This window comes from Sphaeramia orbicularis, chromosome 9 (genome assembly GCF_902148855.1).
Source record: "Sphaeramia orbicularis chromosome 9, fSphaOr1.1, whole genome shotgun sequence".
Lineage (NCBI taxonomy): Eukaryota > Metazoa > Chordata > Actinopteri > Kurtiformes > Apogonidae > Sphaeramia > Sphaeramia orbicularis.
Genome location: NC_043965.1, coordinates 54,180,940 through 54,197,386, shown reverse-complemented (window position 1 = coordinate 54,197,386; position 16,447 = coordinate 54,180,940). Strand labels below are relative to the sequence as shown.

Sequence of the window (16,447 nt, the reverse complement as noted above, 5' to 3'; positions counted from 1 at the left end):
GACAGTACCCTGCGGTCAGTGTGGCTGAGGGTAAAAACCACAAAAATCAGTCCATAGATGCAATGGTGCTTTCTTCAGAAACATGTAGTAGAAAATAAAATAATGTGTCAGTTCAGAAACAATTTGAAATCCAGCAGGTTTAGAATAAAGCAAAATGTAAAAGAAGAAGAAAATATCACTATCACAAAGTACTTTTTGTTTTTCAAACAAGTTGAATCAAATACTGAAGTCCTGTGGATAGTCGAATTAATTAAACACACTTTTTTCTTCTTTGCATGGTCAACAAGTGGTGAATGAAAATGTTTAAAAATCGGAATTACTAAAATCAAAACTCTCTAAAATTGTCAGGAAATGGTTCCAAAAACAATGTCTGTTTTTCTTCCTGTGATACCATCTGTGGTACAAGATGAGTAGACAGCTGTGGAGAAAAGGCTGATGTTGTATTTCTCTGGAAGGGACTTTGACATTGGATTTGTTCTAGTAAAAGTAATTATCAATGTGTGAGAGCCAATTGTACCGATTTTCATAATTATCAGATTTATAAAGTACTACTGGACCTGCTTCACTACTGTCAAAATTAAAGTATAAATGTTGTTTTTGGTCACTGTAATGGACTCTATGAGTTGGCTTTTGTTTGGAAGTCAACTTTTAACCATGAAGAAGAAAAACGCCTTGAACTTCACATGTAACACATTTTGTGTTCAGTACCTGTTTCTGAAAAATCCGACCAATGACTGTCATGCACGGACACAGATGTCACCAACTGACCATCACCAATATCACCGACTGAGCTGCCTGACAGTAATAAAGCCACAATTTATTTTAACACTCATACATTAAAAAAAAGTATACCTGGAAGTATTAATGCTGTTTGTATGTACATTGTTTTGACTAACTGTCAGCCAGAAGGATCATGAACACACCAGAGGACTGATGCACATTCAGTGATATCACATAGATATGTTCATTTCTATCCAACTGGAACGGTGTGAAACAGCACTAAGTTGTACAGACGACTGTCACCGAGGGAAACATGGACTCAGTGTATTTCTCCAGAGGTTGAGTGTGTGCAGATGTGCATGATAGACTGACAACTTGTACTGCTGTTCTTCTACGTGGACGGAATCATTTTAGTCAACGAAATACTCCTGTGAGTGTTGAAGAAGGTCGATCATTTGTCACAAAATAATAGACAGTATTGTTTTGGTTTTTTTTTTTGTTTTGAAATCATTGCACATTTCTCATTTTATATTGAATTTAGTGAAAAAGGCAAATGTTTCCTTTTTTTATTTATGGCATAATTTAAGCTGTTTGACTTTAATTTGGTTTGATTTTATGCTCCATTTAATGTTTGTGTGGTTTTGTAATGACATGATTATGATTGTGAGCATCATCTAGCTAAAGAACTGTGTTTGATGACTTTGCAAGACTTGTGCTGGTGTGGATGAGGATGGATGACTGGGATGAGAGAAAAACAATATCTCCCTCAAGTGTTATTCTATGTCCTTAAAAGCTGTGAGAAATTTACCAAATGTCCATATAGATTTGTGTTTAAATTTCAGTTTGTGATGTGTTCCCTCGCTCTAGAATGTTTTACTTTTAAGATATCATATGACTTTTCTTTACACACTCAACTCTATGATATCTGTAGTTCTTAGTTCCTCAAAGCCATGTCAGAGGGTGGGCGGCGGGGGGGCAGTATTTCTCGGTGTATTTGGCAAACCAGTCTGCAGAACAGTTTTTTTGTTTTTTTTTTACCCTGTGTCTATGTTATTTCACTGAATCGGAGATGAAGAACCCCATTTAAAAGGGACACTTGTATATTTTGTAAACTTGAAAATTTGATCCCCATTTATCAATCATATGTAAAAAGAAAAATGTAACGCACTCTTGTCTGGCCTTTGTCGCATGTGAAATAGTTTGAGTTTTGTATATTTATGGTATTAACATGAATTAAAATTTGAAACAAATGCATGTTTGCGTGTTGAGTTTGATCTTTGTCAGTTGTGGTTAAGAATTACTGAAACTAAGTGTCTAATGTTGGAGTTTAGACCCAGACCAGAAAAGTGGGGAAGCTGAGGCCAGATACACCTGCCTGTCTTACTGACTAGATTTACATGGACAGAATATTCATCCACTCCAATATTAATTTGTTTGTAGAAGTGAATATTCAGTGAATATTATCCTAAATATCCTGGTCACATACACCCACAGAGACCCCCTGGATCTTTCTGTTGCTGTAACTCATAAGGTTTAAAAGTCATTAGGATCATCTTTTCAACCAGCATTGCAGATGTATCAGTCCAGACCATTAACAGAGCCTGTGTTTGGCAGTCTGCTGTAAATCATACGTTTGAAACATGCTGTATACATCCTCATAAAACCCTAATAATATCAGCTGATATTTGTGGCTTTTTGTCAATATCGGTATAATTTCACTCAGATCCAAGTCATCATATTATTTGTAAAATGAATCAGCTTGTTGAGATTAATGAATGATAGACAATTTAAACGTAACTTAAATATGAACCCAAATCTAGACCTAAGTCTAAAATGAGTTCCTGGTGAATATTCAGATTATAGTATATTAGTAATAGTAGGAGAGATGGGTAAAGTTTACTTCATTTTGCAAATAATTTCCAATAAAAACCCACTTGTCACCAGGAAATTATCTCGATGAGTACGCCAGTGGACAAAGATGAATTCAACAATCGACAGTAAAAAAAAAAAAAAGTCTACATAGAGCCTTGCCTATGTTTTGTTTTGGGTTGGGTTTTTTTTGGCGGGGGGAGGGGGGTTAAACAGTTGTCAACATAATATTGAATGCATACATCACTAAGATATGAAAAATACAAAATGGCATTTCTATCCCTATTGGCATCTGCAAGATCTAAATATATACTATATAAGTGTCTTGTAAGTGTGTGTTCGCTTTTGACAAAATCTGAATAATGCACCCATACAGACTCAGTGCTTTTTTTTTTTTTGGTGTAAGTCATGTATTTTCCTATATTTAATTCACAGGTAATGCAGATGTTCATGAAAACAGAGTAAATTTAATCTAATTATATCAAAACAGAGAAAAGTGAAGGAAAAGTGATTCTTTTCAGCACTGATATCAATAACTGAAAAAACAAGTGTGTCCATCCATTGTCATTGGTCCAACTCCATGGGTTTTACTGGTGAATCAATGTTGTAGAAGATGACTGTGTTTCCACGGTAACTATGGAGACTCTGAATGTTCAAATGGGTCATATCTGATGACCATGAAGAGATAAAGAACTGTATTTTACACCAATTATTGACATGGATTGATAGGATAAGTGGATGAACAGGTATTAAACAGCTTAGATAAGTAGATAGTTTGTATCACCGGTGGTTGTTTGGGTCTTTAAGGGTTGAGGAGTCAGAAGACACTTGAGTGTACAGGAATGATCTGTATGCAACTGGGCGTGGTTACCGCTGGTGACCTGTAGGTGTCAGGGTTTCCCCAGGAATCAGAAAAGGACTAGGACAAATGCATAACAAATGAGTTTACTAACAACAGCCTGAATACAGAGAGTATTTGTCTCCTCACACATACAACAGGTTCTATTGCTCTTGTTAATGTAACAAAAACAGCAGACATTCAAGCATTCAAGCAGAGACAGATTAGACACACTTTGTGATACAATGTCATGGTATGATTTCACTCCTATTCACGGTCAGTCTCTTGGCGAACACAAGATCACAGAATTATTGCACATTGGAGCTAAAATGAACAGAAGCAATAGCATAGATCTGTACAGCGAATGTAACACAAAATGAAAACAGCTGAGTGAAAAACTAGACAGAATCTGGTTAAGTGCAAACACATTTTTGAGGAAAGGGAATCCACAATGAAATCTTCAAGTCATGCTACAGCTAAGCATTTACATTTACTTTTTAACTAAGTTTTGTTTGTCAAATGTCTTTGTAAAACAACTTATTGGTGAGTTTTCTGCTTGTATGGAGTCATCGAAGATAAACCAAGCTACAGGCTGCCTGTATTATCTCACAGTAAGCCCATTTCCCCTTGTGAAAGCTCACCACAGCCAAATGTACAGTACAGCAGAGCTCTTTTACTGTTCACTTACTGAGCGTTTAACAAGAACAAATATCTTTGAAGTGAACAGTCCCTTTGGAGGCACCGTCTGGAGTTTCACATTAGAGCGTATCAGTTTAAAGTCTCAACAGTTCATCTATTACATATTCAAATATACCAGCTGGTGTAGGGTGCTGCAGGAACAAACCCAGAAATCAGTTACATTTGGAGCTTTGGAGCTCTTTTGTAGAAGTTGGTGGACTTTCTACATTTTGTTCTATGATGTTAAACACACCACAGGTGAACGTTTTAGGTTTAACATGTCTTAAAACCTCTTTAAAACGAAAATGACACTACAGAAGAGACAGGGCCTTTTATGTGTTTGTTCAGTCTTTTGCATTCGTGCTTTAAAACACCTAGAAGTGTTAGCCTACGTTTTCATTTGTGAACCCAATGTGAACAAATATCCAAAACTTTCCTTTGCCTACGTTTCTTTACTGTAATTATCCAAAAAAACAAAAAAACTTTGAGGGCATTGCTAACTTTCATGTTGGTGTACAAATATCCATCACTACTCTATTCAGATGAAGTTTGTTGAGGTTTTGCAGGTGAACTATGTGAATCACGTACAAAACTACATCGTTTGTTTCTGGCAGTGTTAAATTGGTCCACAAAAACACAAATCCATTACTGATATCATGAAACAAGGCCATGCTAATCCAATCCAGTGGTCTGATAAAGACAAGAAACTATGGAAAAAGAAACAATAGTGAGACACACCAGAAAACTATTGCTGGTGATATTTCTTCATCTGTTGTGATTTAGCTTTTTGGCATTTTTACCTGAAGTTATATAAGGGAATTAATGAGCATTTTCTTAATCTTGGAGAGAATTATTTCATGTAGATCTGTTTCACTAATGTGAGTTGGGGGGTTGAAGGGGTGCCGGAGCCAGTCCCAGCTGCCATTGGGTGTAGAGACCAGGGCGCACACACACCTGCTGTGTGGTGCTGCAGCTTTTAAAGTAGCACTTAAATTCAGTTATTGTGGATGGCAAATTATTCAAGACATTTGTGAGAAAAAAGGACTACGGCCAAGTCTTTGTAGGATATATTCTCGTCCCTGTAAGACAAGCTGTATTTGCTTCTGAAGCAATTTATTAGAAATTATTCATTAGAAATATGCTGTGTATTTGTTTGATAGCTATGTAAACCACACAGTGTCTGATAGTACTTGAAACTGGCTCCAAATGAAGGCCTTTTCAGGAGAGATTACTCAGACTCAGCATTTTAAAAAACTGTGTCTGTGTGTTCAACTTATAAGTGGTTTTATTCAGCTAACATTTAGAAAATAATTCAGACAAATGTTCCTTGCGCTACAACTGTATCCATACTAAGTTCAGAAATCATTTCTTGGTGTTTCCAGTGAGGGCTCAGAGCAAGCAGATCAGACTCTTTCCCTCCTCTATCTCCTCTTGAACCTTATCACTGGATGTGGCGATCTCAGCCTGTGCAGAAAGAACAGCACACAGAAAGGCGGCCAGTGTTCCTCCGATGGCGGCGTAGAAAGCCCAGCCGAGGGAGCACGACGCCGGCCTGAAGGGCAGGGCCTCGGCACCGCAGTAGCTGATGACCTTGTCTGAGCCCCAGCCGGCAGGGTACAGCATCAGGCCCACCATCAGCAACAAACCTGGACGACAGGACACAAGCAGACCGGGGCTTTAGTCAGACACTCAGGACAAAAGCACAGACACATGGACGTGCAGCTGGGAGTGCGGTGACTCAACGCCACTGAAGAATACGGCCATTTCTAACCTGTGATAGGAGGAAAAACCATATTTAAGGCCTACACACCTGGGGGAGGCCATTGCTGAAACATGCTAGAAGTCCTGGAGGAGTCGACTGTTGGTGTGGCCAATTTGCAGTCAAACCTCAAAAAGGTGTCAGCTTGGAAACCCAGATGTTTCACATAAACTCCTTAAATCAGCACCTCTGGAATTCACTAAAGGCTACGATGATTAAATGTCATGTTCATCATATGCTGGTATTGACTTGTTAATACAATAGATTTGTTGTAAAGAGAAAAGTAGATTAGTACTAGCTTAGAATGTATGAGGTGTTCATATATAACTTGTTTGTTGATGTGTTTGTTTTTTTCCCTGAGCTTGATGATTGAAACAGTACTGGGAGATGTTAGCCTTCAGGGCTTTCTGGTTAAAAAAAAAAAAAACAACAACAAAAAAGGCTTTTAGAAATCAGGTCAGGTAGTTTTGGATGAACACAGGACTTTTTTGACACTGAGACTGTTCAGGTTTTCATCATTATTTTCAGTGTTCAGTTGAAGTTTGGTTAGGTTTAGGCACTGACATATTTGACAAGTTGATAGAAATTTTTATAACCAAAAAATATAATGCAACTGAGATTGACTCTTGTCTTATTTTGTTTGCCAGATTTTTGGTCTTTGATTTTCCTGTTGCAAGAAATCCAAAGGGCTGAATACATTGTCCAAGTAAGGAATCCAACTGTAAATCCTTTATGAAAATAGAGTCTAAGTTCTATTCATAATGAATATCCAACACTGACCCATTAGTTGTACAAGAGTCCTCAGGTAGCAGACATGAAGGATTCACATCCCACAGTGTGCCAAATTTCAAAGCTTTTTACCAAACATTTTGGTTTTAGGAGCTGACATAGATACCAATAGCTGAGGAATGAAGAAGACTTTCAGAAAAGGTAGAAACAAACTACAATGATTTTGTTAGATATTGGGATTGTGAGTTAACATTTTAGTGGCAGTGGTGATTTGAGGTGATTTTTGCTGGGTCTGCATAAAACAATCATGTTCTTTTAAGCATGTAGAATATTATTTGTAGACCAGGCACCTCTGTAGCACAATACATGGGATGTACTAACTATTACACAGTTCACTAATATTATTATTTTATTAGCAATAAAAAAGTACAATTGTAATGTGAAACCAATTTTCTGTCAAACGCACTCTAATATACTGTTTGACCACATTCACCTTTGACATAAACTTATACATTATCAAAACACTTATTTTTTCACAAAATGTTGCTGAACCTGAGCAACTGCAGCAAACCCAGCTCATAACTCTGCCCCCACAGGCTGGTTACTGTAGGCCCTAGGCATATTCACTTCATCCACGTCTCTTCTCACCTTGATGCACCCATAACTCTGGAACAGGGTCAGTCTGGACTCAGACCACATAACCAGTTTCCACTGAAACACAGTTCACAGAAGCTACTCACTGCATCAGTTAGGGTTAAAGAACTTGTTGCAGCTGAAACCTATTAATCACTGCAGTTATCATCCAGTGGAAGGCTTGATCCTTTATCCAGGTACCAGCTTTTTTGCCAGACTGTGTAAATGCCCAGTTTGTTTGGTAGATCTTTACACATAAACCAGCACTGAGCCCCCACACACCCACATGAACCCATCTCTCACCTGCTATTGCTTGCAGCAGTCCACAGATGTTGAATATGCTCTTCCTGAGGATGCTCTGGAAGCACAGGCTGAAAATGGAAATACAGGCCACACAGCCCAGCACCAACGTTCCCGCTGCAAGAAACAACATGGCCGCCTGCCAGAAGCCACTGGCCACCTCTCCAAATGTCCCCGCATATGGGCCGCAGATCACCCCTACCCCCTGGGACCCAATGCGAAGGCAGCGGCTGTATAGGCCAAGAGACGGGCGGTACTCCCCTGAGTCCACCCCCACCCGACTCACAGTGGGGTCTGACCGGGGGAATCCCAGCAGCCAATCTGGACTCATGAAAGCAATGAGCTCAGCAAAGGCCACAATGATACTGAGCAGCGTCCACAGCATGGAGCGGCATGTTACAATAACATGGCACATGGTGCTGAATGTCTCTAGGATGCAGAACAAAACACAAAATACAGATGCTTCAGGTTCTTTAAAGCTCCTCCAAGTGCCTGCAACTTAAGAGTTCAGATTCTTGTCCTTAGAAAGAGAAAGCTCCAGTAGGTTGTGTCCAGATCCACATGGGCTGGTGATCTTATCGTGTCTTAGCAGATGTTTTCCCTCCTAAACTGTTCTTTCGTTCTCCTTCACTTCACTCTGTGTTTCTGGTCATTACATAGAGCTACAACGCACCAAAGCAGCTTCCCTCAGCCATGGTACCATCAGAGGAGTGAACCTATGAACACAGACAAAAACATATCAAGGTTAGCAACATCAGAAACACTCGAAGTGGAAAATCCACTACATTTTCTTTTACATGAGTCATTTTGGTCTTTTTGGCTTTGTTTGAGTCCCCTCTAAGTGTACAGCTGGTCCTATTATAAATTACAGTCACTTCTGACTTCAACAAGCCACAGTGACGGCAGCCCAAATGCAAACCTCTGGCAGTCCAAAAAATAGGACCAATGTCCCTGTATCCTGTACCCTGTAATGTCCTGTGTTATAAGCAAAATATGGACCATTATAAGTAAAGGCAAATTTTACATTTCAAAAATTTGTCAAAAAGTCAAAAATCTAAGCATCTCAAAACTGTGAACAAACTTTGTAGACATTGTCCCAAGGAAGCTACATAAAAAAATTTTAAATGAATCTGTCAAGTAGTTTCGTCAGGGAAGATGCTTGAAGAAATGACGACGATGATAACAATGACGATGACAAAGACAATGACAACAACAATGACAATGATGACAACAACGATGACAACGATGACAACGATGACGCTGGACACAGCGCCTTCACAATAGCTCATGGCCTATCGGCCGGTGAGATAAAAACAGTGGCTAACGTCAGTGACACTGCCATATTGGATCAGTCAAGGCTGGCCTAAACATAAAACTTTTCATTCATCAATCACTTTCAGAAAGTATTTACGGTTTTTGCGGGGAAACATTTTTGGACACACAACAGTAAAGTGTAAAACTGTCAAGTGTGCTAAGTGCTAAGTTTTTACAGCAACAAACACAGCTCCCTTGTTAACTTGCATGTGTACACAGGACAGTCTGGACTGGTCTAATAGGGTGGAAACAGTGATGTATCACAAAAACAGGCTGAAGCGCCCAGTGTGTCACCTCCATTTACACAGGACCTTGGCCCCAACCCCAGAGACATCTCATCAATTGACCCTCGTCATTACGTCTAAGAATGACTTTAGTACAAGCAGAAATTATTTGAGGAGTTTGTTCTTTTTATTAAGATTTAGAAAATTCTGCAGAACATATGACTTCAAATGTCCTCCATTTTGGTTGGTGTTATCATGGTGATGACTACTTGCTGGAATTCATGCCAAGGGCCCAAACAGACTCAAGAATGGCCACAGGGGACACCAGGGTGGAGCGATGACCACCCTATCACTTCCCATCCAGTCTGAATCATCCTGCTCCCCTGTGTTTAGTGGATGCCCTACAGGATGTCTGATTCACACTTGAGCCTTCTATACCCAGGACCTTCCCACAGAGGCTGCTACTTCACATTCACTATCAGCCAGATGTGATGAACAACTGTTACAGGGACATTCATGATTTATGACATCCATGCCCATGGACACAAAGCTCATAGAAATAACAATGTTGATCCTGTCCCAATATGACTCATATTTACTCAGCGTCTGAGTGTTTTCAATGTTCTCTAATGACAGGAGCGTTGTGTGTTTTATCATTGAGCAGCTGTAAACAGATCAGTGCTGTTGGCTGGTACACCGACACAATTCTAACAATAACACACTCAACACACACAAGCTTTTCTTGCTTTTCCAGAAACACTGTCACAGTTAAGTGTTTGATGACATTATGAAGTCCTGTAGAAACATGGGATTTTCTGTTGTTTTCTCCACTGTTACCCTGGGGGGTGAAAAATGAAGCCGTCATATTATAATGTCCAACTGCACAGAAATAAAGATGTTTACAGTTGGGTTTTCTATCCTGCTGATAATTTTCCTGTTTCTCACATAAAGTTAAGGGTTCGGCTGGTTTTAGTGACAGACAGGTGTAATCCATGTCTTTGGGTGGCTTGCTAACTCAGCTGATGAGTCAGACTTTCAGACCTTCTCTTTACTGAATAAAATCTTATTTTCCATCACAGGCAGCTGCACTGTAGATGTTGTTACGACACTAGACCAAAAACATTGACAGACTTTTCTGTCATGTCATTCATGAAGGTTACTGGTTAGCGTATCAGGCTACCAGTCACTGTAGCACAACATAGTTATGGTTACATATTTATTTAGGATTAATTCAGTTTTGGATTATATCGTCCGTCAGTTACCTGCTAACCAGGACAACTAGTGATGTTGTCAAACTCAACTGTATGTTCACATTTTGTCAGTGGTGGACATTACTTGGCATGGCTCTCAACGTAAAAGTGCTAGTTAGCTGTGTGGTTGGTGTTTTTGTAAGTTAGCAATAGCATTAGTTTGGCAGGTTTTCAGCCTTCACATCTACGTCTAAGACGGTGACAGCCAAAAAGCCAAAGTCAGTGCTTTAAAACAGCAGCCCGCAAACCAATGGCGACATCACAGTAGCACCATCTGCTTCTTTGATGCAATCTATGTAACATAGTTGACACAGAAATGAAGCTGACAGATCAGGTAATGTATTGAAGTTGTTTTCACATTCCATCTACTGATGTTCATTTATGTTACATCATTTCATCAAATGAAACAGCCAATATACAGATAAACTCTCATAATGAACAGGCTCAATTTAATGTCCATCAGAAAAATAAAAATTACAAGTAATCAGAAAGTTAGTTACATAATATTCTGTTGCCAGTTTTGTCTCCAGACAATTTTCCATTGATCATTTGATTTTGCCGAGCAACGTGTATCATATTGTAGCCATACTTCTACCTAAAAGTTTACTGAGCAATACCAATGAGCAGTGATATACACACTGCCTACTAAACTCAGAAAATAGTTCAGATATTTTCTGAACAATTAATTCAGTGATTAATAGGCTTTAACTGCAACAAGTTCTTGAACCCTAACCGATCCAATGAGGAGTTTCTCATTTCTTAAACAGCCATCAGTTTGATAGAGAGCATATAGATTGGGTGCTGTTCAATATTATAAATACAAGATCATTGGTGACAACTTTTCAAAAATGCAAATCTGAGTGTATATAAATGTGAAATTTATAGTGACATTGCACAAGCATTGAGTTGCATAACAATACCACACCAAATGCATCCTGTAACTAAAGCTTACAGCAGTGAGTGGAACCTTTTTCTTTCCTTTTTTTTTTTTTTTTTTTTTGGTCAGGCTGTGTTTATGTATATAGCTGAACAATGCAGATCTGTTGTAGAAGCTCTGGCTGGTAGGCTGACAAAGATATTGTTTTTGGAAAGATGCTTTCCTGTTTTAAATGCAGAGAAGTGCCACAGTTTACATTTTCTTCCATAAAATATCAAATTAAATACAATACGCGAGTGAAAATATTTTCTTAACAAATTCTCCAAATGTTTAAAGGTCTTTCTTAGCCTGCACCAGTTACGAAGTAAATTATAAATCATGTTTCACATCAGTTTAATGACTCATACGTTTCTCATAAAAGGGGAGGAAAGAATGTTAAAGTGATAAGAGTGGATTGTTCAGTCATGTTATAATTCTTACTCCATGTGTCATTTTACCCGTGAGGAAAAGTTCTGCACCACAATGTTCATTTCTGACTGTAAGTCATTCAGATACACAGAGGAGTGTGCTGTTTGGTTAATGATAACCCTCCACCAGCCTTTAATACAGATGTTAATCAGCTCAACACATCTGGAGAGAATGTACACTGTCTGATACCATCTGAGTCACTTCAAGGCAAAACACCTCAGATATTTCCCTAAAACAGCTCAAAGAGTGATTTGTGTGAAGTTAGGGCCAACTACAAACCGTCAAAACTGGGTCATAATAACAAAGTCACAGGCATGACTACATCAGAGGAGCAGGTATGAGCATAGCATGAGATCTGAAGATGTGGGTGGGATTTGGTTCAGCAAAATTCTGTTGCATCTTCGCATCTGGGTTTTGAAGTAGCTCTGCTATTGCTACAACACATTTTCTGTGTAAAGGTTTAAGTGTATGCAGAGGTTTGCTTTGTCTGGAGTCTGAGAATGACGCCTATCTGTAACTATTAGAGCTGAATTTACAACAAACAAAAAGATCTGACAATGCCTTAAAAAGGAGCTTAAAAATAAACACTAAAATACAAAGAGAAAATGCAAATCTTAGGAGCTACAAAATCAATTCAGGTGAATAAATAAAGCACCTGTCATCTTCAAATGGAATCTAACAAATCAATAAAACTATGATTCTAGCTTGAATATATTTGTATGTTTCTTTAGTCCTCTAAATACTTAATGTATCTGGGTTGTGACCAAACAAAACAGTTTAAGATGTCATCTTGAGTTTTAGGAAACACTAAAAGACATTTGTCATGCTGACATTTTGAAGACCAAACAATTTAGAGTGTTATTTGAGAAAATAAGCAATGGATTCAGTGCTGAATCAGTCACTGCTCAATATAATTAGTAATTGCAACACTAGTCATTAGCTAAAACATCCCAAAAAATGCTAAACTTGTTTGATCATTGTAAGGTCTGTGAATACACTTACAAATGAATGTTTTATTTTGACAATCTGATGTTGATATGCCCCACAATAAAACAATAAAAATGTGCCACCTGCTGTTGGTAACCAATTACTCACATATACATGTGAAAATCTTCAATACAAACAGTGAAAAGACCACAAGTAATTTTTTTGGCTTTATATGATACACTTTTTCAAACGCATGAACCAGGCCATTGTTGTTTCTGAAGCACGATGTATAACAAAAATGTTTATTTAATGCTTACATTTTGATTTCATAGAAAACTCTACACGCAGCCTACCTGACATCACCACAATGACAACAAATTGTTATTAGTTCCTAAAAATAATTTAAGTAAAACACATTGTCTGTGTTTGGTTTAGGCAGGAAATTAGCTCCTTACATGGCATCACTTTTAAGCTAATGGTTCTTCATTCCTCACTCTAATTAGAGACTGTACGAAATCTTGGTAAAATATACAGTCTACAAGTACAGTAATTGCTTAACTTGAAACAAAGTTAAAGGAGAACTTTGCAGCATTTTTACCTTAATTAAACAGCTTCAAAGTAATTGTGATGGTTAAATGGCTTGTTAGGGGGAGAATGGAAGCCCTCCTCCTTCCCACTAGCGTCTCTAAGGCCAAATACACCACTTGCAACTTTTCTTTGCCATCCCTGTGGCCTAGATCTCGTCTCGGTGGTCCTAGATCTCGTCTCTCACGAGAAACGGCAGGTTTACAGCACTACCACACAAACGCACCACCGGCCAGGTACAGCCGACTAGCTGTAAACACAAGCCAGTCACGCCTTCATTTCACAGGCGTTTACCATGGCAGAGAAAAGGAAGAGGCGGCCATTGTCAAAGGATGACGGAATAAGAAAAGAGTGTGACCAAACCAGGAACACCACAACAGTCTGCCTAGGTCCAGCTATTGCAGAATCGTGAGAGCTGAGAGAAAAAGATGCATCTAAACAAATGCAGACATGGCGTTGACATTGTTGCTGCACTTAAGATCATTTCTCTATACTCTATGAATTTCAGTGGATTTGTGCTATTGGTTGTAACAGTGTTTACTTGTTTATGAACTTATTTTATGAACGATGCCCAGATGCTTGCTAGCTAATGGAGATGTTGGCATACTCACTAGTAATCACAGTTGTTTGTGTCATGTAGGTGTATGTTTGTTTAGTTTACAGTTGTCCCTCACTATAACGTGGTTCACCTTTCGCGGCCTCTCTGTTTCGCGGATTTTTTTTGTGCAATTTTGCATGCTTTTTTTACAGCGTATGAATGAGCATTGAGTTCTGTGTCCTGATTGGCTAAGGGACTGTAGACCACTGTCAATCACTCTCCTCTGTGCCGTGTCTCCTGTACAGTACAGAATGCATTCGGCTTGCCAAATTTACATAAATGTTTGATCGCTAGCAGTGTGACTCTGAAGCGCTGTATGTTTGCAAGTTTTCTCCCCGACAAAACCCACAATGTTGACGAAACGTTCTGCACCGACAAAGGCACCTGCGGTTGCACCCAAAAGGCAGAGAAAGATGCTAACCATCGCACAAAAAGTTAGACTTCTGGACATGCTGAAGGAAGGCAGAAGTTACGCAGCTGTAGGGCGCCATTATGGAATAAATTAATCTTTGGTTCATTACATAAATAAGAAGGAAAATAACTTAAGGAGAAAAGTGTATAAAGTGTGTGGTGAGCTGTTTTACAGCCTTAAAACATATATAATAATTGTTAAAAATAAAGCTGACTACTTTGCGGATGTCGCCTATTGTGGGTTATTTTTAGAACATAACCCCACGATAAACGAGGGACCACTGTACTAGATCACCCTTTGTCTGCCTCAAAAGTCCATTTTTACTACTAGCAACAGAATTTTGTCAGTTAGGGTTGGTTTTTGTCAGATGTATGTAGTTCATTATATGACCCACGTTTAATTGGTTTTGTCTGAATAGCAACTGCCATAACAACTAGCCTTGATGTTCGATGTTAGCTGGTGTTGTACGAAACTTGTCTCTTGTACAGATGAAGGTCTAGAACAGTGGTTCTTAACCTGGGTTCGATTGAACCCTAGGGGTTCGGTGAGTCAGTCTCAGGGGTTCGGCAGAGGTCAAGACACACACTCGACTCATTAGTCGGGTGTGTGTCAGGCTAGGTCCGTGTATGTAAACAAATGGCTTCGGAGACTCTTTCTCTGATTGACATCCAATATACGCGGTGTATTGTTGTTGCTTATAGCACTACAACACATCCGGAAGTGTTTATAATCTCTTCCACTCGTCTGACGATGAATTATTTGAGTATTTTCCAAATCGTTGTTATGACTTTGGCTACTTCCTGTTAACCACGGAGGCAGCCATGTGTAGCGTTTGTTTACATTTTTCGGTCACCTCACTGGTCAGTTGCAATCATATGACAACTGACGCACCATCGCGGATGGAGAAATCGTATTACACTAAAGCCGTCAGTCACACTGATTTGCAGTGAATATTCATTATTATTGTAGCCTGATGGAAATTAGGTGATGGGTGTGTGTTAAAATGTTAAAAATTATAAATAGCATAAATACAATAAGTTGATTATTGGAATACATAAGGTTAAAAATTAAAACCATTTCAGTGTGGTAGTATTAAAAAAGGTCATGTCTTTGTGAAAAGGTATGGAATTTGTTGTGAGTTCATGCACTGTATTGGTTTTGTTCTTTGAACACAGTGATGTTAATGCACGGTTCATTTTGTGCACCAGTAAAACATATACCTGTGTCTTGAATTTGAAAAAAATCATATTTTATTTTTTAATAAAGAAGGGTTCGGTGAATGCACATATGAAACTGGTGGGGTTCAGTACCTCCAACAAGGTTAAGAACTACTGGTCTAGAATCTACATGTTTGTTCTTGTTATAAATGTTAGCCCCGGTATGATAGTGCGCTAATCGCTAACTGGGCAAGGACTCAGTGACAGATGGGAGCTGCTGATGTTTGTTGTTGCAATAAATGTTAGCCCCAGGATGATAGCGTGCTAATCGTTAATGGGGCTGGGACACAGTGACAAGTGGGAGCTGCTGAAGTTTGTTAGCCTGTTAGCTCTTAAGCTGTGCAGCTAACATTAGTAGCGTGGCGCTAGTGGCTGCAGACGGAGCCTCAGAGCGGCGGTCCCTGCACCCACAACCAGCGTCAATGTGACCCATCCACCTGGATGGACAGGGCGTACTGGCAGACAGGAAGCCCCTGGCCATCCAGCGGTCTGAGGCTCCATCTGCAGCTGCTAGCACCAAGTTGCTAACATTAGCCACAGAGCAGCTCCGGTTCCACGACCTCCTCTGTGAAGTGAAAACAAATGTCCGAAACTCCAATGTCCGGCTAACGTTTCCCATTCCACTCCACTCTAGTAGCAAATTTGATCACTATATTTTGCCTTCTTCATTGAAAAAAAACTACACATGGTCAGAGGGGGAGGGGGAGGTTACGACAGTGAATGTGTACTTCGAAACTGTAGGGGGAGCTCCATTGATAAAAATGCTATAAAAACAGTGAAGAAAACCAAAACGGTAAAATTTCACACAGTTCCACTTTGAGGAGTAAAATGAGCAGGTACATTTCATTCATTTACAATTTTTTGACATACAACTGAAGTTCAAGCAAGTGAAGAAACAGCCTGTACCAGCATTACTATGCATTATTTACCTCAAAGGAAACTGCAAAAATAAACAGGAAGTGTCAGCAGTGTCTGTGTAGCAGCTTCTGAGGAAGTCATGCTTTGTAAGAAGGATCTGTGAAGCTATCTTACATCAATATAAACCATCA

General features: G+C 39.1%; 1 protein-coding gene and 1 long non-coding RNA gene across 2 annotated transcripts in view; one reads left to right on the top strand and one right to left on the bottom strand.

Moving 5' to 3' along the window:
- Window positions 1-32: 32 nt before the first annotated feature.
- LOC115425671 (uncharacterized) lies at window positions 33-1,974 on the top strand. Its single transcript, XR_003936258.1, has 2 exons — window positions 33-480; window positions 664-1,974. It is a non-coding gene; the product is annotated as an uncharacterized LOC115425671 (long non-coding RNA).
- Window positions 1,975-3,523: 1,549 nt separating this feature from the next.
- LOC115425661 (LHFPL tetraspan subfamily member 2a protein-like) overlaps window positions 3,524-16,447 on the bottom strand; it is a 30,064-nt gene continuing 17,140 nt past the window's right edge. The window contains exons 2-3 of the mRNA XM_030143342.1: window positions 7,530-8,242; window positions 3,524-5,751 (exon numbers count right to left, since the gene is read on the bottom strand). Coding sequence (XP_029999202.1) covers window positions 5,495-5,751; window positions 7,530-7,941 — 669 coding nt within the window. The 5' untranslated portion in view covers window positions 7,942-8,242 and the 3' untranslated portion in view covers window positions 3,524-5,494. The remainder of the gene's footprint in view (window positions 5,752-7,529; window positions 8,243-16,447) is intronic.